Raw genomic sequence first — 25,246 nt, 5'->3', positions numbered from 1 at the left:
CAAGACTCCTCAAACCACTTTCAAACCACATCGCAAGAAAAGGGACCGTGTGCTTCCTGTATCATTTTGTGGAGCCTAAAGCGGCACAGACTGAAAAGACATATTCCATCAGTAAAAGCTAATCATGGGAGACTGGCTACATCAAAAGGCATTGGATATATTCTGGGCAATTTCATTGTTTTCTTTCATTCTCTGTCTGCAGGTCAAGCAAGCTATACAGAATTGAGTAAGCTATCAATGAGAGCACTGTGGTTGGATTTTCACAGCATTTAAAAATCACCAAAACAAAAACACCTCATAAACAATAATCTCCACTGAAAAGTAAAGCTATTTGAAAACTGAGAGGATGAAATTTTTATATATTAAGTCAACTTAAGCAGCAGCAATCAAGACTAATAGATCTTATCACGTTAAGGAAAAGGGCTTTCAAAATGGGTTAGGACACTTGAAAATAGGCAAAATATTTGCTAGTAGGCAAACCATGGAAAAACCAATTCAAACAGGAATGCAGTAGATTAGAACCATATAAATCATATATCTTTACAAAGGTTAAAAAAATGCAGCATGAATCTGCAATGGCCAATTTAAGAGGATGTTAATTTAAACATGCTTGCTCCATCCATGTGGCAGGAATCTATTTCATCCCAGCCAGCTCTGGTCGCATGTCCTAAAGGATCTTTACATCACGGGAACAGTGATACACTGGTACTGAGCACAGAGAATGAACATCCAAGAATTATTATTCAAAATGAAATGAAACTAACAGAGAGGGCTGGTGGAGCTCATATGAAATTCTGATTTAATTATTCATCAGTAAACACTCATTTGCTCTCTTGAAATCAGTAATTTCAAATGCTCTCTGCAGATGTACCACTTGGTGTTGTGTATATCTAATGATCACATTTAAATTTAGTTTGATTTGCAAACATTTTCAAAACTTATAGGGCTCTGTAAGCGGCAAGGGAAGGTGACAGAAGGCAGAAAGGGGGTGAACAAAACTGACTGTATTGTTGTAATATGTTGCTTTTTAAGTTCACGGAATTTTGGCTTTCTTAAGAAAAACTTAGGAAATTCCAACGGGTAGTTTTAAAAAGTAAAATCTTATTTTTAATCACTCTTAAATTATTCAGTAAGCAAGTAAACTTGATATTACATTACCTGGGCCGTGTTTTCTGCTGCAATAACCACTCTCAGTTAATGAATGTTTAAGAGCAGCTACATTTTAATCAACCAAACAGTTCTGGCCATGCAAGATGAGAATCAGGGATAGACCATGTCAGACCAAAAATAACAAAAGGCAGACTAAAAAGTTATGGGAAACTCTTTGTTTGAAATGCCAAGGTATTTGATGAATGTGTGTATAAAGTAATTAAATTCCACTGAAATTAAAAAAAAAACATGACAACATATGAATATTTCCTCCCCTCAAAAGAAAAATCAGAGAAAAGCCCCAGATTTCAAAACAATCACCTGTGCCTAAGGTCTCCTGTCCCCCAACATCATCTTATAGAGCTGCCCCTTTGGTGTCTGGTCAGATTCTAACCTGTATCAAGTATTTCCAGATACGGCATGTCTAACACCTATTCCACACAGCACCAAAGTTTGCAGTTCAGAGCCAACAACTGTTGAGTAAATTTCTTCTACAGTTTTAAAATGCGATTTAAAGTCCTGTCCAAATTTAACAAAGAAAACTTGTTTTAAAAACCCCAAGGTTAAAATAAAAGCATGGCATTTTAAATCCAATTGTTAGAAAGATATTATGGTTTAAGTAAGCAGACTTCAATGAGGATGCTGCTGTTTTGAGCATGCAACACACCACTGTTATCATCGATGCCTGGCATGTTTCATCACCACGCCCTTCTTTTTTCCCAGCCTCAGGACCCCCGCCCTCCCCTTAATGAACGGTATTATAAAAAGGTAAAATCTAGAGTTAGTGGCAAAATCTTCACAGTAACTTGTTAATAAAGTCGTCGTCGTCGATGGCTGTAAAGGGCATCAGTCAACTGGACCTTGGAAAATCAATTTGATGCAGTTCTGTTCCCCAAGCAGCTGCGTGGCACAGAAAGGGCAGGCGGCATGAAATGCGTGAGTCCCGTGAGGCAGCGGGATCTGAGACCAATATTTCGCAGACTTCTCTGAGCACACATGTCCACAAGGGGTGAAAGCATGAGTGGGTGGTCCTGCGTCTACATAAAAGCCCGCCTCGCAGCCGAGCCAGAGTGGCACGTAGGGGCCCACAGTCCTGCACATGGGACACTCCCTCTCGTTGGCCTCCGTGTCGCTCCGATGGCCCCAGTTGTGGTAGCCGTGCACGTGGCCACAGCTGAGGTACGCCCAGGGCTGCTTCTCCTCCACCACCTCTTTCCTGTTGATGCTGGGGAAGGCCAAGGTGTTGAGCCCCACGGGACACTGTGGCCGGGCAGCGTTGATCTCCTGCCGCAGGGCTTCAATGTGCTTCTGCGTTGGGGTGTGAAAGAGGCCATCTGCTGTTCTCCAGAGCAGGGTGGCCCCGCACAGGTCGATGAGGGAGCCGTCCTGCAGGACGTTGGTCTCGCTTTCCACCTACAAGTTTGACAGACATGCCTTTTAAAAGCAAAATTTGAGAAACCATGCTAAAGTTTTTGTCCTCTTAAAGATCATCTCCGTAGTCAACACAGGGGTCAGTTTATCCCATGGCCTCCCTGCAAAACAGGACTAGGGGGGTAACTCACCCTCCCTGAGCTTCCCTTTCCTCATCTGAACACTGGATGTAAATCATGTATGTGAAACACACAAAGCCCTAAGCGCGGATACATTTACTTTACGTGTTCAATTAACGTAGTGGTTATTTTAACAAACGTCACAAATCTCCTTAGATTTTTAGTTTTCCTCCTCAAGTCAACAACACAACTCCTCCTTGGTCTCATAAAGGACAGGAGATGTCCAGCCAGTCCATCTGGTGACAACTCATGCTCATGTCGACCAGAGCCAATCCAGAAGACCCCTAGGGGGGCCCTGCAGTAAATACTATAGTGGTGCCAACGACTCCTGGTGACCTTCTGGCTTCACACAATCTATCATCTATCCTGCATTCCTAAGGTCTGGAGCAGAAGCGCTCACTGTGAGCTTTGGAACATCATTTAATCCCAGTGTACCCTTCCCCCTCCCCATGTCCTCAAGTCCGCTCTCTACATCTGCGTCTTTATTTCTGTCCTGCCCCTAGAGACTGGCTGTGCTACGTACCAAGTGCTCACAAGACTGATTAACAGCTGACGAGCAGCACGGTTAGACATGATCCGCAGGAGCCTGACCCCCGTCTCCGTGGGCCACCTGTGCTCTATGGATGCACTCAGGGGCACTGCCCTCTGGCACGTGCCATGAGTGACCTCTGCCTAGAGTTCTCTATCCTGGCTCACCCCACCCCTAGCCCACCCCGGGCCTGGCGAACTCCCACTCATCACTCAGGGTTCACCTGGATGGCACTTTGCCTGGAAGTTGTCCTTTAATGACAACAGCGGTCCTTCCCCAAAACAGTATCCAATACTGGTAGTTAGAAAAAGCTAAAATCCCAACAAAATGATGAATCTCAATACTTTACAGGAAAAACACAGTGACTACTTTTTGAATAGCCTTTAAGTCGCTGAAGCTCTCTCCTCGCCCCACTCCCACCCTGAACACCTCTTAGTCTCCTCCTTTCTCGCTGGGTGTCAGGAGCCTCCCCCTTCTCTTCCCGACAAGAGGTAATTCTCAGAGGAGGTCTCATCTCTGCATAAACTTTGTAAGAAGAAGAACACTGCTGTGGTAATAAGCTGGAGTTTAGGCTACGTTCTTCTTTGTTTTCTTTATGATTTTTATTCATTGCTTTTTCTTTATAAATATATTTTATTAAAATATACACAGATGCTCTTTCTATCTTATTCATGACTTCTAGATTGATTATATCGTGGTCGGAGAATATAGTTCATATGATTTCAATCTTCTGAAATTTATTTTTGAATTTTTATTTTCTATTGGAGTATAGTTGATTAACAATGTTGTGTTAGTTTCAGGTGTATGGCAGAGTGATTCAGTTGTACATATATATGTATATATTCTTTTTCAAATTCTTTTCCCATTTAGGTTATTACAGAATATTGAGCAGAGTTCCCTATGCTATTCAGTAGGTCCTTGTTGGTTATCTATTTTAAATATAATAGTGTGTATATGTCAATCCCAGACTCCCAATTTTTCCCTCTCTCTCACCTTTCCCCTTTGGTGACCATAAGTTTGTTTTCTAAGTCTATGAGTCTGTTTCTGTTTTGGAAATATGTTCATTTGTATTATTATTTTTTTAGGTTCTTCACATAAGTGATATCATATGATATTTGTCTTTCTCTGACTTACTTCACTCAGTGTGATAATCTCCAGGTCCATCCATGTTGCTGAATATGGCATTATTTCATTCTTTTTAATGGCTGAGTACTATTCCATTGTATATATGTACCACATCTTCTTTATCCATTCATCTGTCGAAGGACATGAGCTGTTTGTAACTTTTGGAGATTAATCCCTTGTGGGTCTGCATTGTTTGCAAATATTTTTTTCCCGTTCTGTGGGTTGTCTTCATTTTGTTTATGGTTTCCTTTGCTGTGCAAAAGCTTTTGAGTTTAATTAGGTCCTGTTTGTTTATTTTTGTCTTTATTTTCATTACTCTAGGAGATGGGTCAAAAAAGATATTGCTGCAATTTATATCAAAGAGTGTTCTACCTATGTTTTCCTCTAAGAGTTTTATACTATCAGGTCTTACATTTAGGTCTTTAATCCATTTTGAGTTTATTTTTGTGTATGGTGTTAAAGAATGTTCTAATTTCATTATTTTACATGCAGCTGTCCAGTTTTCCCAACACCATTTATTGAAGAGACTGTCTTTCCTCCATTGTATAGTTTTGTCTTGTCATAGATTGACCATAGGTGCATGGGATTATTTCTGGGCTTTCTATCCTCTTCCATTGATCTATATTTGTTTTTGTGCCAGCACTGCACAGTTCTGAGGACTGTAGCTTTTTAGTATAGTCTGAAGTCAGGGAGCCTGAATCCTTGAGCTCCGTTTTTCTTTCTCAAGTTTGCTTTCGTTTTGGGGGTCTTTTGTGTCTCCATACAGTTAAAAATTTTTTGTTCTAATTCCATGAAAAATGCCATTGGTAATTTGCTAGGGATTGCACTGAATCTGTAGGTTGCCTTGGGTAGTATGGTCATTTTCACAATATTGATTCTTCCAATCCAAGAACACGGTATATTTTTCCATCTGTTTGTGTCATCTTTGTTTTCTTTCATCATAGTCATAGTTTTCTGAGTAAAGGTCTTTTGCTTCCTAGGTAAGTTTATTCCTAGGTATTTTATTTTTTGTTGTGATGGTACATGGGATTGTTTCTGTAATTTCTCTTTCTGATCTTTCATCGTTAGTGTATAGAAATGCAACAGATTTCTGTGTTCTAATTTTGTATCCAGCAACTTCACCAAATTCATTGATGACTTCTAGTAGTTTTCTGGTAGCATCTTTAGGATTTTCCATGTACAGCATCATGTCATTTGCAAACAGTGACAGTTTTACTTCTTTTCCAATTTGGATTCCTTCTATTTTTTTTTCCTTCTCTGATTGCCATGGCTATGAGTGCCAAAACTATGTTGAATAAAAGTGGCAAGAGTAGACATCGTGGACATCCCTGTCTTGTTCATGATCTTAGAGGAAATGCTTTCAGCTTTCACCACTGAGTATGTTAGCTGTAGGTTTGTCACATATCACCTTTATTTTGTTGAGGTATGTTCCTTCTGTGCCCACTCTCTAAAGAGTTTTTATCTGAAATGGATGTTGAATTTTATCAAAAGTTTTTTCCACATATATTGATATCATCATGTGGTTTTTATTCTCCAATTTGTTGATGTGGTGTATCACACTGATTGATTTGCAGATATTGAAGAATCCTTGCACCCCTGGAATAAATCCCACTTGATCATTGTTGTATGATCCTTTTAGTATATTGTTGGAGTGGGCCTGCTAGTATTTTGTTGAGGATTTTTGCATCTAAGTTGATGAGTGATACTGGTCTACAATTTTCTTTCTTTGTGTGTGATATCTTTGTCTGGTTCTGTATCAGGATGATGGTGGCCTCAGAGAATGACTTTGGGAGTGTTCCTTCCTCTGCAATTTTTGGAATAGTTTCAGAAGGATAGGTGTTAACTCTTCCCTAAATTGTTTGGTAGAATTCACCTGTGAAGCCATCTGGTCCTGGAATTTTGCTTGTTGTAAGCTTCTAAATGACTGATTGAATTTCAGCACTGGTAATTTGGTCCGTTCATATTTTCTATTTCTTCCTGGTTCAGTCTTGGGAGAGTATACCTTTCTAAGAATTTGTCCATTTCTTCTAGGTTGTCCATTTGGTTGGCGTATATATAGTCTCTTATGATCCTTGTGTTTCTGTGGTGTTGGCTGTAACTTCTCCATTTTCATTTCTAATTTTATTGATTTGGGCCCTCTCCCTTTTTTTCTGTTGAGTTTGGCTAAAAAAGTTTATCAGTTTTGTTTATCTTCTCCAAGAACCAGCTTTTAGTTTCACTGCTCTTTTCTATTGTTTACATCATCTCTATTTCATTTATTTCTGCTCTGATCTTTATCTCTTTCATTCTACTAACTTTGGGTTTTGTTTGTTTTTCTTTCTCTACTTGCTTTAGGTGTGAGGTTCAGTTATTTGAGACTTTTCTTGTTTCCTGAGGCAAGAGTGTATCACTATGAACTTCCCTCTTAGAACTGCTTTTGCTGCATCCCATAGGTTTTGGGTCGTGGTGCTTTCATTTGTCTCCAGGTATTTTTTGATTTCCTCTTTGATTTCTTCAGTGATCCATTGTCTGTTTAGCAGCATATTGTTTAACCTCCACGTGTTTGTGTGTTTTTTTCTTTTAGATCATTTCTTTTTTTTTTGGTGGTACGCGGGCCTCTCACTGCTGTGGCCTCTCCCATTGTGGAGCACAGGCTCCGGACGTGCAGGCTCAGCGGCCATGGCTCATGGGCCCAGCCACTCCGTGGCACGTGGGATCTTCCCGGACCGGGGCACGAACCCGTGTCCCCTGCTGATGCAGGTGGACTCGTAACCACTGCGCCACCAGGGAAGCCCCTCTTAGATGATTTCTAATCTCATAGTGTCATGGTGAGAAAAGATGCTTGATATGATTTCAATTTTCTTAAATTTACCAAGGCTCACTTTGTGGTCCAGCATGTGTCAATCCTGGAGAATATTCCATGTGCACTTGAAAAGAATGTGTATTCTGCTGCTTTTGGATGGAATGCTCTATAAATATCAATTTAGTCCATCTGGTCTAATGTGTCATTTAAGGCCTGTGTTTCCTTATTGATTTTCTGTCTGGATGATCTGTCCATTGGTGAAAGTGGGGTGTTAAAGTCCCCCACTATTATTGTGTTACTGTCAATTTCTCCTTTTATGGCTATTAGTGTTTGCCTTATATATTGATGTGCTCCTATGTTGGATGCATGTATATTTACAGTTGTTATATCTTCTTCTTGGATTGGTCCCTTGATCATTATGTAGTGTCCTTCTTTGTCTCCTGTAACAGTCTTTAAAGTCTATTTTGTCTGATATGAATGTTGCCACTAGAGCTTTCTTTTGATTTCCATTTGCATGGAATACCTTTTTCCGTCCCCTTACTTTCAGTCTGTATGTGTCTCTAGATCGGAGTGGGTCTCTTGTAGACAGCATATATACGGGTCTTGTTTTTTGTATCCATTCAGCCAGTCTATGTCTTTTGGTTGAAGCATTTAATCTGTTTATGTTTAAAGTAATTATTGATAGGTGGTATGTTCCTACTGCCATTTTGTTAATTGCTTTGGATTTGTTTTTGTAGGTCTTTTTTCTCCTCTTCCTCTTTTGTACTCTTTTCTTGTGATTTGATGACTAAATTTAGTGCTGTGTTTGGATTCCTTTTTCTTTTTCGTGTATCTATTGTAGATTTTTGGTTTGTGGTTACCATGATGGCAGTCTATAAACAAGAGTTTTTAATTTCAAATACAGCTTATATATAAATAAGATTCTTTTAATTTCAAATGCATTTCCAGTGTCCTGCATTTGTACACTCCTCACGATTGCTGGTTTTGATATCATATTTGTGTGCGGATGATTTCCTACCTTTACCAGTGAGCTTTTCCATTCATAATTTTCTTGTTTCTAGTTGTGGCCTTTTATTTTTTTCTGCCTAGAGAAGTTCCTTTAGCATTTGTTGCAAAGCTGGTCTGGTGATGCTGAATTCTCTTAGCTTCTGCTTGTCTGTAAAGCTTCTGATTTCTCCATTTAATCTTAATGAGAGCTTTGCTGGGTAGAGTATTCTTGGTTGTAGGTTCTTCCCTTTCATCAGTTTAAATATATCATGCTACTCCCTTCTGGCCTGTAGAGTTTCTGCTGAAAAATCAGATGATAACCTTATGTCAAATCCCTTGTATATTATTTGTTGCTTTTCCCTTGTTGCTTTCAATATGTTTTTCTTTGTCTTTAACTTTTGTCAGTTTGATTACTATGTGTCTTGGCATGTTCCTCCTTGGCTTTATCCTGCCTGGGACTCTCTGCACTTCCTGGACTTGGGTGTCTGTTTCCTTTCCCATGTTAGGGAAGTTTTCAGCTAGTATCTCTTCAAATATTTTCTCAGGTCCTTTCTCTCTCTTCTCCATCTGGGACCCTTATGTGAATGTTGGTGTGTTTAATTTCGTCCCAGAGGCCTCTTAGACTGTTCTCGTTTCTTTTCATTCTATTCCATGGCAGTGATTTCCATCATGCTGTCTTCCAGTTCACTTATCTGTTCTTATATGCCTCATTTATTCTGCTATTGATTCTGTCTAGTATATTTTCAGTTCTGTTATTGTATTGCTCACCTCTTTTTGTTTATTCCTTAGTTCTTCTAGGTCTTTGTTGAACATTCTTGTATTTTCTCGGTTTGTGCCTCCATTCTTTTTCTGAGATCTTGGATCATCTTTACTGTCATTACTCTGAATTCTATTTTGGGTAGATTGTCTATCTCCACTTCATTTAGTTATTCTTCTTGTTCCTTTGTCTGGGACATATTCCTCTGGCATCTCATTCTGTGTAATTTTTTTGTGATTGCAGTTTGCATTCTGCAGGCTGCAGGGTTGTAATTCTTGCTTCTGCTGTCTGCCTCCTGGTGGATGAGGCTGGCCTAAGAGGCTTGTGCAGGCTTTCTGGTGGTAGGGACTGGTTCCTGCCCACTGATGGATGGAGCTGGTTCTTGTATGTCTGGTGGGCAGGGCTGTGTCAGGGGGTGTGTTTAGCACACAGCTGTGTGCTCAGGAAGACTTTCAGCAGCCTGTTTGCTGATGGCTGGGGCTGTATTCCTGCTCTATTGGTTGTTTGGCCTGAGGCATCCCAGCACTGGAGCTTACAAGGCTGTTGGGTGGGGCCAGGTCTTGGTGAGAAAATGGTGGCCTCCAGGAAGGCTCACGCTAATGAGTAGTCCTCAGAACTACCACTGCCATTGTCTATCACTGCAGTGAGCCACAGCTGCCCCTGCCTACACAGGAAATCCTCCAATACCAGCAGGTAGGTCTGATCAGGCTCTTATGAGGTCACTGCTTTTTCCCCTGGCTCCTGGTGTGCACAAGACCTTGTGTGTGCCCTCCAAGAGTGACGTTTGTTTCCCCCAGTCCTTTGGAAGTCCTGAAATCAAACCCCTTCAAAACCAGATGCTCTGGGGGCTCCTCCTCCCGTTTCCAGACCCCCAGGCTGGGGCTCAGAACTTTCACACCCATGGGAGAACCTCTGCAATGTATTTATTTTCTAGTTTGTGGGTCATCCATATGGTGGGTATGGGATTTGATTTTATCATTATTGCTCCCCTCCTACCATCCCACTGTGGCTTCTTTGTCTTTGGATGTAGGGTATCTTTTTTGGTAGGTTCCAGTTATTTTTTTGTTGATGGTTGTTCAACAGTTAGTTAGTTGTGATTTTTGTGTTTTCATAAGAAGAGGTGAGCTCACATTCTTCTACTCTGCCCCCTGGGCCACGTTGTTAAACAATCTTCCTATAAATTTTCAGTCTATGGTCTTCTATATTCCACATACTCTTGACTCCCTTGACTCTAGGATAGGTGTCCCTCTGAGGGACTCCTGTGCCTTTCAGTACTTTATGACTGTGCTTATCACACAATATTCTAATGATTTGAGATCTTGCCTGTAACCTTTTCCAGACTCCACAATTCAAGGGCAGAGCCCTGGACATCCTGGTCACTGCCAGATTCCCAGTTCCTAGCTCCTGCTTAATCATGGCAACCAATTATGGACTGTTCCTGGGTACAGCACTGCTCCAATCTTACTCGTTCTCACAGTAATCCTAAAGGATATATACTAGCATTATTCCGGTTACCTGGATGTGAGGCCAGGTACAGAGAGGTCAAGTCACTGACTCAATACTGCAGATCTACTAAGTGGTAGACCAGGACTTGGACCTATGGCCTGACCTCAGAACCACTAATACACAGTGGCTGCTCAAACAGTAGCCTGTTTTCCCTCTTAGCTGTTATTTTTATGTGCTCTTTCTGTGAACAAAATACATGAACCTGAGTTGACAAGAAACTCATCCTGTGATGTGCCGTCCTGGACCCAGTGTATGCTTTCTATCTGCCCAGGAAGGCAATGCTCTGGTGATGGTGAGAGCCAGGTGTGACTCCCCACATGATGGTACCAAGTAGAAGCCGGGAGTTCAGGCTTTAAAGCAGGAGGACCTGTGTTTCAATCCCATCTGCTGCTACCTTCTAACTCTGTGACTGGGCATTATTTAACCTCTCTGTGCTACACCTTCCTCATCCATAAGATGGGGATAATTCCACTTTTCTGACAAGGCTGATGTGCAGATTAAATGAGCTAATGTCTCTGAGATATTAATGCCGTGTCTGCGCTCAGCAAACATACACCGACTTCCTACTATTGCTGTTATAATGATGCCCTACTTAGGGCAACCTAGCCCAGTTTTGTGATGATCAGAAACACAAAGTTATTTGGAAAAACAGCCTTCACCTTCTCTTCCCTATTTACAATCTCTTGGAAAGTGTTTAAACAAAGTTTATTGAATTTGTTTGGCTTTCTTAGAAAATGCTTTTCATATTTACTCAGCCATGATGCTCAAGATTGGGCCTTATCGTAAAAGGCAGAAGCTATACCTGCAGCTAAATAATGGTGTAAACTAGGAATAAAAATAGCAATTCCCAAAAAACAAACATCCAGTAGAGAATAGCAAACCAGGTTAGTAAAATAGTCCCCCACCTTCTTTTTCCTTCTTAGGAATATTCGGTTATCATCCTGCTCTCTGAAAAAATAAATGCTAGATCACATCTTGTATTTCCTATATTTTTTCTCTGGTGGTTTGGAAGAAAATATTTGTTCTCTCTTGTTCTGGCTTCTACCTAACAATTAATAGAATTTTCACTCCAGTACTTTTAATTAAGAACCTTTTAGTGCTGTGCCCCACGCCTATGGCAAGATCAGAAACCCAAAGCCTCCTATTTTTCTTTTTTTAAAATCTTTATTGGAGTATAATTGCTTTACAATGTTGTGTTAGTTTCTGCTGTATAACAAAGTGAATCAGCTATACCTATACTTATATCCCCATATCTCCTCCCTCTTGCGTCTCCCTCCCACCCTCCCTATCCCACCCCTCTAGGTGGTCACAAAGCACTGAGCTGATCTCCCTGTTTAATGCACCTGCTTCCCACTAGCTAGCTATTTTACATTTGGTAGTGAATATATGTCAATGCTACTCTATCACTTCATCCCAGCTTACCCCTTTCCCCTCCCCATGCCCTCAAGTCCATTCTCTCCTTCTGTGTCTTTATTCCTGTCCAGTCCCTAGGTTCGTCAGAACCATTTTTTTAGATTCCATATATCTGTGCTAGCATACAGTATTTGTTTTTCTCTTTCTGACTTACTTCACTCTGTATGACAGACTCTAGGTCCATCCACCTCGCTACAAATAACTCAATTTCATTTCTTTTTATGGCTGAGTAATATTCCATTGTATATATGTGCCACATCTTCTTTATCCATTCATCTGTCGATGTACACTTAGGTTGCAAAGCCTCCTATTTAAGTTATTAAAATTATTCTCCATTGAAGAAAGCGTTAAAAACCCAACAGCTTTAGGGCATTTGGGATAAGTAGTAATATTTATAGAAAAAATACAAACATGCCAAGTCAACGTACTATACAAACTATTTCAAGTAAAAAGCTGTAACTGTGACTTTGGTGAATCATATAGGGAATTATATATTAATTTCTTACTATTAACTCAAGAAAAAAAAAAGCTAACTTAATTATCTTTTAGTCCCAGAAAGTCTAGTAAATAATTCTGTAATTCACAATTTTTACTAATTAGTCTTAGACTGCTCAGTTTTCCAAATTAGTAAAGTTTTACACTAAAAATAAGTATTCTTAAAGTGAATTTAAGCAGAAACCTGTGGTGAAGTATATTAATAAGATTGTGCTCTTAAGGTAGTTAGGAGCAAAAGATAATTTTCTTCCACTATTGGAAAAGCTTAATCATGAAAGGGAAGAAGGCTATTTCCCTCTTACTTTTGGAGGCTCAGAAAATTCTTGTTCTCCTGGGTCAATGGTACACAGCCCTAAGACCTGTACAAAGATTTTGAATTTTAGGAGAGGAAAATGATAGCTTTTGAGTTGGGTGTTTGTAGTTTCGTGCATTATTTGCGTGAAGTCCACTCACCAGCTTTCCCCTTTGCTGCGCAGACCTGGTCTCTCGCAAGGTGTACACGTCTCCACAGACAGAGATCTCGCGCCAGACGCCAGGCTGGGACTCCTCAGTGAAGCCCCCTCTCGGATGCATCACCAGGACACCATTGGTCGTGAGCCCATCCATGTGGCCATCGGGGTTTTTCCACTTTGCTGCCTTTTCCTGGAGAGCATACCACAGAAAAGATTATGTTCAACACAAAAAGATTCTAGAATCTCTTTAAACTGTTGGGTAAGGACAGAGGGGAGGAAAGTGAAGAATTTTCATTTTCTACTTAAAGCTAATAATCAGAAGGATAAAAAAGGCAGTTAGTCCGACAAAATGAAAGAAGTGCAAAAATAGATGAATGATTTATCGCTGGAGACATATTTACCTTGGGCACTTAAACAAAACCTGATGCCTGGACCTCTCCCTCACAGATTCTTGTTCAAACCACCCCCCGCCCCCAGGTGATTCCAGGAATCCAGTATGTATTATTCTTCAATTCTATTTGTGCAGTGCTTTCATCCTGTTACCTAAAAATGCTTTGTATGAACTCAATACCAGGGAAGTACTAGAAGAAAGAGAAAAAATTTTTTATTAAACAAACAAAATTTCAAAATATAGTAAGCCAACAAGTTGTGGCCACTATGTTCTGTTTTCATACGAATCAGTGTTATATCATCAAGGGTGGAAGGCACAAGCAGCTGGATGTAACGGCAGGACAGATGCTCTTGGACGCCTGGCCACAGTGATTTCTTTTTCTTTCCTGGGGACAGAGCCAGATATTGCTCACATGACTTGGGTAAATCTGATTAGGATAAATAAACCAGTTATGACTGGTTTAGGGGTAGGCATGTGACTGAGTTCTGGCCAGTGAGGCCTGAGTGAGTCCTTCTGGGAAGCTTCCTGGAAAGGTTTCTTGGCTCTTTAAAAGAGACAAGGAAGAAACAGTGCCTTTGCTGCCCTTTTTCAGTGGGAAGCTGTCATGCTGCGGGGTCTGGTGGAAGTGCTGGAGCCATCCCGCCGCCGCCAGGACCTCGCCTGAGGAAGCTGATGTGCCCAGAGGCAGAGGGCGAGACGGAATGATCCTGGCTCCCCGGATGTCACAGAACACTGCATCAACCAAGCCTGCAGCTGGCCTTCCTGGGCGCTTCTTGCAACATGATACATTTTTATTACCATTTAGGCCATTTTAAAGTGAGGGTTTTTCCCCCCCTGTAAAAATATCCTGATTCAAAAAGGGGACTATATTAAAACTGGATAGTCACTAAAACTGGGGGGTTTTATTTACATGGACATTCTATGAAGGGAGATATTTTTAGTCTGTTTTGTTCTTTGTGATATAACACCCAATATGGAACAAAGCAAACACTACATAACAATTTTTTGAATGAATAAAGGAATAATATTTTCTTTTGCACCCCAATTATCTAGATCTGACCATTTTCCTTCTGAAATAAATACATTATGTATGTTAATACACATACTTTTAGAAAGTAATTACTGTACATATTATAGTTAATATAGCAAATATAACAAATAACAAGTAATGACAATTATTTTCAGATTTTTAATAACAGCTTTTCAAACTGGCTGTATGAAAGCTAAAATCTCACCAGAAGCGTTGTGCAAGGCAAATTTTTTGGCCACAATTAAATGTTATATATGATAATAATGGGTGTTTTTCTAGAAACAATGTACTGATTAATAGTACTTACGCCAAGAAATATGTTTTTGGAAGAGTCGAATCCAGCTGCGAATATTCGTGCTGTGTAAGGTTCATTCCTGTCACAGACTATCCTGCAGGCAAACCTGGATATGGTGCTTTGTGTAATTTGCGCTTCGTCATTGTTCTGACTGCCAGAAATTGTGTCTGTAACGACGAAGTCAATAGGGCTTTCTGTTGATCTGCCCACCTAAATAAATCAAATTATACTCATGATCTACTTGAAAAATATGATGTCACCATATTCATCACATGAAATGAGTGTTCAGGATCCTTTAACATTCATTATCTCTACTATGAAGGTCAGAAATTTTTTTTTTTTTTTTTTTCGGTATGCGGGCCTCTCACTGCTGTGGCCTCTCCCGTTGCAGAGCACAGGCTCTGGACATGCAGGTTCAGCGGCCATGGCCCATGGGCCCAGCCGGTCTGCAGCATGTGGGATCTTCCCGGACCGGGGCACGAACCCATGTCCCCTGCATCGGCAGGCGGACTCCCAACCACGGCACCACCAGGGAAGCCCTGAAGGTCAGAATTTAATGAAAAAATCTTTAGTCTGCTCCTTTTCTTGTTTAAGGGAGATGTTATGGTAACCAACCGTAAGATTTTAAATGTTAAGAAAAACAATTTTCTATTCTAGAGGAAAATAGACCTCACTCCAAACAGGTTTCTGATCAGGTAGAAACATTACTTATTACTTTCATAGAAAATCACTTTTTTTTTTTTTTTTCTTGTACTTCCAGGTGGGAAAAACCCCAAGATTTTAAAGGAAGCCAGCCAACAAAAGCCCTATTTCCCCCACTCTTGCCCAGCCCCAGGGACTGGTTTTCCACACTAAGTGAATCCACCAGTGACTCATGGCACAGAGGGAGAACAAGCCCTACCTCAGACATGAGACCCCAACGCCTATTTCTGTCACTCAGCGTAAATGAGTGTGATGTAAAGGGCTATACAGGTCAGCTCAAAGTTTGAGATGCAGTCATATGAAAGATTTAAAAAGCTGATCCTAACATTTCAATTTTGGATTTTTAAAAAACTCTGCTGGGAAAGTCTAAAAAGTGGCCAAGTCTAAAAAGTGGCCAATAATATTTTATTGGCTTACTTTCCTTGGTAAGTTTAAATGCTGCCAGAAAGAATATATTTCATTAGCATGGTCTTAGAGTTCTAACAAAGCTTTTCATATTCACTAAATCCAAATAAGACAGGTACTGCTGTGTCCTGTGAACTGGGAAGTATTTGTTTACAGGTAAGGAAATCCTCACGACAAAACATGAAACCGTCTATGTAATGATGTTCTATGAATCTCTAACTAGGAAACAGTGATAAATGTTATATATGCCAAAGATACGTCTTAAACTAAAATAATTTATATGTAAACAAATCATTTCTTGTTAAATATGATATTAATGTTCTCTCCTAACAAGTGACTTTGATTCTGAAATTGTCAGTGGAAGGAACACACAGAACCCCCAGTGTGTACGTATAAGGCCTCCAAAGTCAATTTCCCAGGTATCTTTATCCTGATCTCAAAATTCTATCTAAAACATAAGCAGTGTAGTACTCTTTTTGTCCAAATGAATAAAGGTGAAATAAATATAACAAAATGTATATATCTTGCATCATTTAGGTCTGCTTGCTTTGGAACAATATTAACTTTCTTTTGTAAATCTCACATATACATTTTCATGCATAGACTATCCCTGTTAAACCAACAGACATCTATTTCTCTTGTGTTTTACAACCCTTAATTTCTTGTCCTATTGAGATGTGCCTGGAATAAACTAAACCACGGGGTTCACTCAAACTTATCACCTTGAATAGATGCCTATTGCCTGAATATACAGGTTTAGAAAACATGTAACTTGTTAAAAAATGCAACATAAAACTTGAATTAGATTATAAAATCATATACAATTCATCTTTCTAAAGTTGCAGAATCTTCCCTCTGCTAGATTCATTCAAAAGTTGGATGTGTAACTCAGAAGCTCTACTGATTCAGACTGCTGAATGTTTTTAAGCCTTTTTTTAAAGGTACTCTTTTTCAAGTATATAATACAGTATTATTAACTGCAATCGCCATGCTGTATATTACATCCCAGAACTTACTCATCTTACAGCCAGAAGTTTGTACTGTTTGACCAATATCTCCCCAATTCCATGCAACCCCCCTACCCCCTCCAGCCCCTGGTAACTACCATTCTACTGTTTTTATGATTTTGATTTTTTTTTTTTTTAGATTCTACATGTGAGTGATATTACACATCTGTCTTTTTCTGTTTGATTTATTTCACTTTAGGCTTTTTTTTTTAATTAGAAAAGTAAGATACTCTGCAAAATATTTCACAAATATAGGAAAGTATACAGGAGACTGCTCCAAACTCAGGAATAAATCTGTCCTGAACCTCGACTCCAATGAAGCTTAGGAGTAAAATGTGAGAAGTTCTAAAATTGCCTGGTCACCACACAAAACCCAGAGCTCTCACAAAGACACAGGCTATGATCTAATTTCTGTCACCTCCGTGGAAGACGGCAAAGACTTTTCAAACTCTGTTAAAAGCTCAAAGCTAAAACCATGCTCCAGCAGAATCACACAACCATTCCTTGTCTATAAAGATTACTCTTCAAGAAAGGCCATTCTGATTTCATCCCAATGTATTAAATTAACGTCTTGATGAATCAACTGAAATTGCCTGTAAAACATGACATTTTATTCCAACTGGAACATACTGCTAAGATCAATTATTTCAAGACATGATACTTACCTGACTGGTCATTTAATATTTATCAATTCACTTCCACTTAAATCTAACCTGTAGAGTGTTAGCATATTTCTATACTTTAGGACAAAAACCTTATGTTGCTTTTGCCAGGAAAAAAAAAACCTAAGCCACTTTCCTAATGAAAACTCACCCAATGTGGAAGACTTGGAGCCTGTCCTTTCTTTTGACTATTGGATCAACTCTGCGTTATTTTAAGGGTAGTCATGTGGACCAGCCATGATGTATCTGAATTTCATCTGATATTCACATAGTAGCCATGGGGAGAATTTTACTCCCTGCTGCTGACTGATATGCACATATACAGCATCATTTGGCACTTTCAGTTACGTGTATATATATGAGAAAAGTTTGGGTTTACCTGGTTGTCAATCAAAGTCAGCACAGGTAAAATGGTGTGAAAGCACCCAAAAGGTCCTCCTTCACCTTTCCTGGACCAATCCTACCCTCGTCCCTGCATCTGTAACCTTATTTTCTCACTTCCCTCCTATGACAAGGATGAGTTATTGCTGCTCCTATCCATGACCAATCTCTCCACGGGTGCTTGGCATCCCACTCTTCTCCCCTTTCCAAGGATTTTACTCCTGAAATGATCAATTTCTCTCTATTACTGGATCACACTGTCAGCTAGTAAACATTTTTTTGTTTGTTTTTAAAATTTCAACTTGTCACTTAATAGCTTTAAAAAGTATAACAAAAATGAGTATTAGAAAAATGATCATCTGCGTGGATGTTTCAGGAATGCCGAACTGCTATTACAAGTTTCCAAACGCATTCCTTCTCGATTTCCTTACTTGTCTCATCCTGCACTGTTAACAGACATTTCACTGCTTGGCTGAGCAGTTTGAATAGCACCGTTCTAGACTCATCTCTCATCTTTGAAAATGTTTTCCTTTGCTTGAGAGCACCTCTCGAACTATAGCCCCATTTCTCTGATTCATTTAATGGCAATACTTCCAGAAAAACCTGCCACCAGTTACTACCCTCTGTTTCCTTACTCATCCCCGTGACCCATTCTGAAGCCACTCCAACTCTCAGCACGGCTGTACTGAAACCCCGCTTGATGAGGTTTCCAGGGCTTACATGTCCTGGTATATCCGTACCTGGTATTAAGTTAATGAAACCTTTCCAGGCTAGTTGGCCAACAGCCCCTTTCCCTTCCCCTTCTGTTCTCTCCCCCAGGTAACCTCACCAAATCCCATTTTAGCCTCAAGGCCCTAATCTCTCCCTAAGCTTCAGACCAGCGCACCCAATCTCCACGTGGATGTCTAATAAGCATCTCACATGTAACATGTTTCAAATGTTACACTGGATCCTCTTCAACCCCTAGGTTCCCTATGTCAGTGACTGGCATCCAATTTGCTCAAGCTAAAAAATCAATACCCAAGAATCACCCTGGATTTTTTCTCCACACCCACATTTAACCTCGTGTAAATTCTATCAACTCTTCCTCCAAAATGCATCTTCAGCCCTTGTGCGTTTCCCCACCTTAGTTCTAGCTGCCCTCAGCTCTTACTTGGATTGCACTGCCTTAGGCTCCAAACTGGTCTCCCTGTTTTCACACTTGCCTCCTACATTTTTCTCTAGATGGTAGTTGGAGATATCGTAACAAAATATAAATTGGATTTTCTCTCTCCCTTGCTTAAATTCCTCCAACAAACTCCTAGAATAAAACCCAAAGTCTTTACTTGGCCTAAAGGCCCCTTACTCTCCCGGCCTCTGCCTACCTCTCCGAGTTCATCTCACGTCACTTCCCTCTTCCTTTGCTCTGCGGCAGTGCTGGCTTATCTGTGGTCTCTTTGCCTCCTCTAGAATATATGCTCCATGAGAGGGGAGCTGTCTACCTCCAGTGACTAGATGATCATCTGACACAGTAGGTGCTCAAGAAATGAAACTGATGGAGGATTATGACAGTGAGCTTGAACCCTGTGAGCCTGTGAGACACACAAACACACACAAGTACAATGTTTTAGGAAATAATTATTAAAATATTCTTCAACATTTTTCTCAACTAAATAGATGCTAATGAAATGTTACCATCTAGAACTACTATAAACTAACTAAAAAAAACAAAAAAACAAAAAAAAACCCAAACCAAAAAAACCAAAACATAAGGCATTGCAGCACTTAGGTCTGAAGCATATGAAACTGAGAAACCAGAGGGGGAAATGACCACTAACTCTGGTTTCAGGACCTGGTCAGTTTCCTTAACCCCCCCAAGATCAGAATCGTCTTTGCCCTTGATTCCTTTTCTAAACTATATTCTTCTTTATATTTTACTTTCTCAATATCTATGCTCTTTTCTCTTTCCTTTATTTACTCCTATTCTAGAAAATAATTACTAAGATCTTATTCTGGCTATATTAACTCAGATTTTGTTAGTCTTAACTCATCTCCTAAATTTAGATCTAGGTTTGACTTTCTCAGGCAATAGTACTTCCGAGTTCTGAGCCTGTTATCTGATTCCACTGTGGGAAATGCAGCACAAGGCCCTTTTCTTGGTTCATTCTGATGTTCTGCTTTTAAATGCTCAATTAACCTACAAATCGGGGCTTCCCTGGTTGCGCAGTGGTTGAGAGTCCGCCTGCCGATGCAGGGGACGCGGGTTCGTGCCCCGGTCTGGGAAGATCCCACATGCCACGGCCCGTGAGCCATGGCTGCTGAGCCTGCGGGTCCGGAGCCTGTGCTCTGCAACGGGAGAGGCCACAACAGTGAGAGGCCCGCATACAGCAAAAAACAAACAAACAAACAAACAAAAAAACCCCCAAAAAACAAAAACCTACAAATCATTTTAATGGGTAATGGCTAAAATGAACAGCCCTTAACACCAAGGTCCATACTTGAGAAATATGAATGCTGCAGTGCTTTTGCTCAGTGATTTTTGTCAGTGGTAGGTTTTAGACATGTAAACTTGTTAAAAGGAGGAAAAAATTAAAACAAGCTTGATTTTTCAGGGCCTTCTAAGAGTTGCTTAATTCTACGCTGCTTAGAGTGATCTGACATTAATCCTCCAATATGTCCAGTTAGTCTGCAAAAGGAATCAGATTATTTTAGTAAAAATAACAAATGGGTTGTGTTTTCTTCATACGTCTATAAATTCCTGTTGAATTATCATGCCTTATTTAAAGAGACTGAGTAGGTACTATGTAGAGAATGGAGAACTCAGGAGACCTAAACCTTTAGTTCTGCCACTAATGCCATCTTTGCCCTTAGGTTAAGTTACACTTTTCTTTCAAAGACACAGATTTCTCAGTTGTAAAATTAAGAGGTTAGTATAGTAAAAACTGGTATTTCTCAGTGTGGTCCATGAAACTCTGAGGGTCCTTGAAGCCTTTTTAAGGGGCCAGGTCCATGAAGCCATGGTTTCATAATATGAACCATAATATTATGGTTTCATAATAAATATGAAGATGCTGACATTTGCTCTGATGATGATAAAACAATGATATGCTTTAGCAGGAATCAAAGCAGTGGCACCAAACTATACTGGTGGTCACCGTGTTCCTCACTGCCATGCATTTGCAGTTAAAAAAAATGCTGATTTCATGGGGGTAAGGGTGGGGGAGGGATATGTATGCTTTGATGAAGCAGTAAAAAATTATTAATTTTATTAAATCATGAGTCTTTTAATATTCTGTGTGATGAAATGGGAGGGATGCGTAAAGCATTTAGAAGTTCAAATCAGTGTGGAGCTTCCTCAAAAAAAAAAAAAATTAAAAATAAAACTACCATGTGACCCAGCAAACCTACTTCAGGGTATTTATCCAAAAGAACTGAAGTCAAGATCTCGAAGCAGTGTCTGCTGCCCATGTTCACTGCAGCATTATTCACAATAGCCAAGATATGGAAGCAACCGAGGTGTCTATTAACGGGTGAGTGGAGAAAGAGAAAGCGGCATATACATACAATGGAATACTATTCAGCCTTAAAAAGAAGGAAATCCTGTAACATGCGATAATAAGGATGAATTTAGAGGACATTATGCTAGGTGAAATAAGTCAGTCACAGAAGGACAAATCCAACTACATGAGGTATCTAAAATAGTCAAACTCACAGAAACAGAGTGTAGAATGGTGGTTGCCAGGGGCTGCAGGGAGAGGGAAATGGGAGATGTTGTTCAATAGGTATAAAGTTTCAGTTACACAAGATATTCGGGTAAGTTCTAGAGATGTGTTGTACAACAGTTAAAATAGTTAAATACTGTATCATGCACTTAAAAAATTGTCAGGAGGATAGATCTCATGTTAAGTGTTCTTACCACAATAAGTGGGAAAAAAAAAAAGAACTAACAGGAAGCTGAAAAAATCCAGCTAAATCTTTAATTCATTCTGCATTAGGTGAGAAGGAAGAGAGTGAACAATTTGAGTAGAATGTGACCGTACAGTAGTGAAGAACACACCATTTCTGTCACAACATGTCACTGAAGAATAGTAATGAAACAAACGTGCAACCACAGTAACTTGTTGATTTTAAGTGGTAAAAAAATGTCCTACCAACAACTGTAAAATTTTCTGGACTTATGTTTTTAGTACTGAGAATCTTCTACGTATGTAACACACTGGTAAAAAATCTTATATATTCAAGATGTGTAACTTTGGAAAGTATTAAAGAGAGAAATTATTACAGAGTTCCATAAAAATATCAACAACGAAGCATATGCAGATGTTTATTTAGGGAGAGCTTTTTCTTTGGGAGAATGAGAAGGAAAAAACATTTAGATTGTTATAAAATGGAATGGCATGAAAAGTAAAACCACTGTTAATAATGTGTCTACGGCTTCCCTGGTGACGCAGTGGTCGAGAGTCCGCCTGCCGATGCAGAGGACACGGGTTCGTGCCCCGGTCTGGGAAGATCCCACATGCCGTGGAGCGGCTGGGCCCGTGAGCCATGGCCGCTGAGCCTGCAGGTCCGGAGCCTGTGCTCCGCAGCAGGAGAGGCCACAACAGTGAGAGGCCCGCATACCGCAAAAAAAAAATAATAATAATAATGTGTCTAAATACCACACGTTACTTTTGATGTACTGGCACTTAAGTAACTATGCCTGTATCTCTGACTGCGACTCACCTTACCCATCTATGTATCCATCTATGTATCTATATAGGATTGTTCAGCTTTTTAAAATAGCTAACACATTCACAAGGTTCAAAGATAAAAAAGCATGGAACACCTCCCTGGATACCACCCTGCCCAGTTCTCTTGCCCACAAAAACCACTGCTCTATTAGTAATGTCTTGTTTATCCTTTTGGAGACTTTTCAAGCATATAAGCATATTTAAATCATTTAACTGTACTAATTTGCTATCTAATAATTAATATGCTATTTAATATGTTTAATAACATTAATTTATTAACATTAAGTAGCCTTAATTGAATATAATACTATCAAAGCCTCAATATATTTAATCATATTAATTTTAATTCATTAAATATGTTTGGAGCTCTTTTTGTGACTGTATGAGGCTGTGTGAGCTTTTCCTAGTTCTGCTGTACAGCCTTGGAGGCCTCCACTGCATGGCTGTGCCTGAGTTTACTTAACTGGTCCTCTACTAAAGGACATTTAGGTTGTTTGCAAGCTTATACTATTAAACCACGCTGCAAGCAATAAGTTGGTAAAAATGTCATTTTGAATGTATGCAGGGGTATCTCTGGGGTAAATCTCTAGAAAGAGGAGAGCTTTAGAAAGAAAAGCTGAGTCAGAGTGCAAGCACTGTGTATTTTTCATAGGTATTTCCAAGTCACTGCCCCATAGAGGTCAGACTAATTTATAGGATGTAGGAGAGCATCTGCTTCCCCACACCTCTGACACAACCTTTTGGATTTCTGCCAATCTGGTAAGTGAAAAATGGTACCTCTGTGTGATCTGAATTCACATTTCTGTTTTTATAAGCGAGGCTGAGCAGGTTTTCTTATTTTTCAGAACTATTTATCCCCCACCCCCGCTTTTTCTGCCCCCACCACATGGCTGGAGGGATCTTATTTCACTGACCAGGGATTGAACGTGGGCCCCAGCAGTGAAAGCGCCAAGTCCTAACCACTGGATCGCCAGGGAGTTCCCTATTTCCCCTTTTTGATGTATCTACGATACTTTTTTGACATTTGTTTCAACATCTTTTATTTAATAATTTAACTCTCCATATAGAAATGCAAAGCCTCCTTGGTTGAATCTGTGTTTGCTTTTTCCCTTTATTAGCCTTAATTTTAATTTCCTGTTGTTTTAAAGTACCAAATCTTGAACAGACTCACAGACATAGAAAACAAACTTGCGGTTACCAAAGGGGAAAGCAGGGAGAGGGATAAAATAGGAGTTTGGGATTAACATATACACACTACTATATATAAAACAGATAACCAACAAAGACCTACTGTATAGCACAGGGAACTATACTCAATACCTTGTAATAACTTACAATGGAAAAGAATCTGAAAAAAATATATTTCTGTGTGTATATACATGTATAACTGAATCACTTTGCTGTATACCTGAACCTAACACAACATTGTAAATCAACTATACTTCAATTAAAAAAAAAAGTACCAAATCTTGGATATATTATTAATTCCCTTCTTTTTAAACTAATTGATAATTTTTTCCTTTATTATTTCCTTCCTTCTGCTTTCTTTTGATGTGTTTCTGGACTTTCAGTTATATACCACTAAAACTATTCTTGAGCCTGTCCTTTCTTTTTTTAAAATTTTTATTGGAGTATAGTTTATTTCTAAAGGACATTCCATCTGAAAGCAGCAGAATACACTTTCTTCTCAAGTGCACATGGACATTCTCCAGAATAGATCACATCTTGGGTCACAAATCAAGCCTCAGTAAATTTAAGAAAATTGAAATCATATCAGGCATCTTTTCTAATCACAACACTATGAGATTAGAAATCAATTACAGGAAAAAAAACTGTAAAAAACACTAACACATGGAGGCTAAACAACATGTTACTAAACAGTCAATAGATAAATGAAGAAATCAAAGAGGAAATCAAAAAAATACCTAAAGACAAATGACAATGAAAACACAACAATCTAAAACCTATGGGATGCAGCAAAAGCAGTTCTAAGAGGGAAGTTTACAGCAATACAATCTTACCTCAGGAAACAAGAAAAATCTCAAATAAACAACCTGACCTTACACCTAAAGCAACTAGAGAAAGAAGAACAAACAAAACCTAAAGTTAGTAGAAGGAAAGGAATCATAAAGATAAGAGCAGAAATAAATGAAATAGAAACAAAGAAAACAATAGCAAAGATCAATGAAACTAAAAGGTGGTTCTTTGAGAAGATAAACAAAATTGATAAGCCTTTAGCCAGACTCATCAAGAAAAAAAGGGAGAGGGCTCAAATCAGTAAAATTAGAAATGAAAAAGAAGTTAGAATGGACACCACAGAAATACAGAGGATCATAAAAGACTACTACAAGCAACTCTATGCCAATAAAATGGACAACCTGGAAGAAATGGACAAATTCCTAGAAAGGTACAACCTTCCAAGACTGATCCAGGAAGAAACAGAAAATATGAACAGACTAATCACAAGTACTGAAATTGAAACTGATTAAAAAAACTCCCAACAAAAGTCCAGGACCAGATGGCTTCATAGGGGAAATCTATCAAACGTTTAGAGAAGAGTTAACACCTATCCTTCTCAAACTGTTCTCTACTTTCTTACTGTCATTTTTTAAAAGGAACTTTTTCTGATCAATGTTTAGTTCCTTGAGTTTCTTCCTTCCTTCCAAATAATAAAAGCACTTAAAAGTTTTTACATTTTCTTCCGAGTACAACATCAGTCACATCTCATGAGTTATGCTATTAAATGTTTCCACAGTTATTTTTTAAAAGGCCTATAATTGTAGTTTTGATGTCCTCTTTGGTTCAAGTGTTATTTAGGAAGTATTTTGAACATGTTAACTTTAAAAAGTAGCTGGCTCTAAAAATGTTTGTTCTTGTTTTTAGAGTCTCTTTTTTATTGCACTGAGATCTGAGAATGTA

General features: G+C 39.3%; 1 protein-coding gene across 1 annotated transcript in view; it reads right to left on the bottom strand.

Moving 5' to 3' along the window:
- Positions 1–1,168: 1,168 nt before the first annotated feature.
- PELI2 (pellino E3 ubiquitin protein ligase family member 2) overlaps positions 1,169–25,246 on the bottom strand; it is a 209,502-nt gene continuing 185,424 nt past the window's right edge. The window contains exons 4-6 of the mRNA XM_082619461.1: positions 14,474–14,671; positions 12,747–12,935; positions 1,169–2,562 (exon numbers count right to left, since the gene is read on the bottom strand). Coding sequence (XP_082475587.1) covers positions 1,996–2,562; positions 12,747–12,935; positions 14,474–14,671 — 954 coding nt within the window. The 3' untranslated portion in view covers positions 1,169–1,995. The remainder of the gene's footprint in view (positions 2,563–12,746; positions 12,936–14,473; positions 14,672–25,246) is intronic.

This window comes from Mesoplodon mirus, assembly GCF_964341445.2.
Source record: "Mesoplodon mirus genome assembly, chromosome: 4".
In the NCBI taxonomy this organism is placed as follows: Eukaryota; Metazoa; Chordata; class Mammalia; order Artiodactyla; family Ziphiidae; genus Mesoplodon; species Mesoplodon mirus.
The sequence above is the reverse complement of the archived record's forward strand: the minus strand, read 5'-3'. Positions and strand labels throughout refer to the sequence as shown.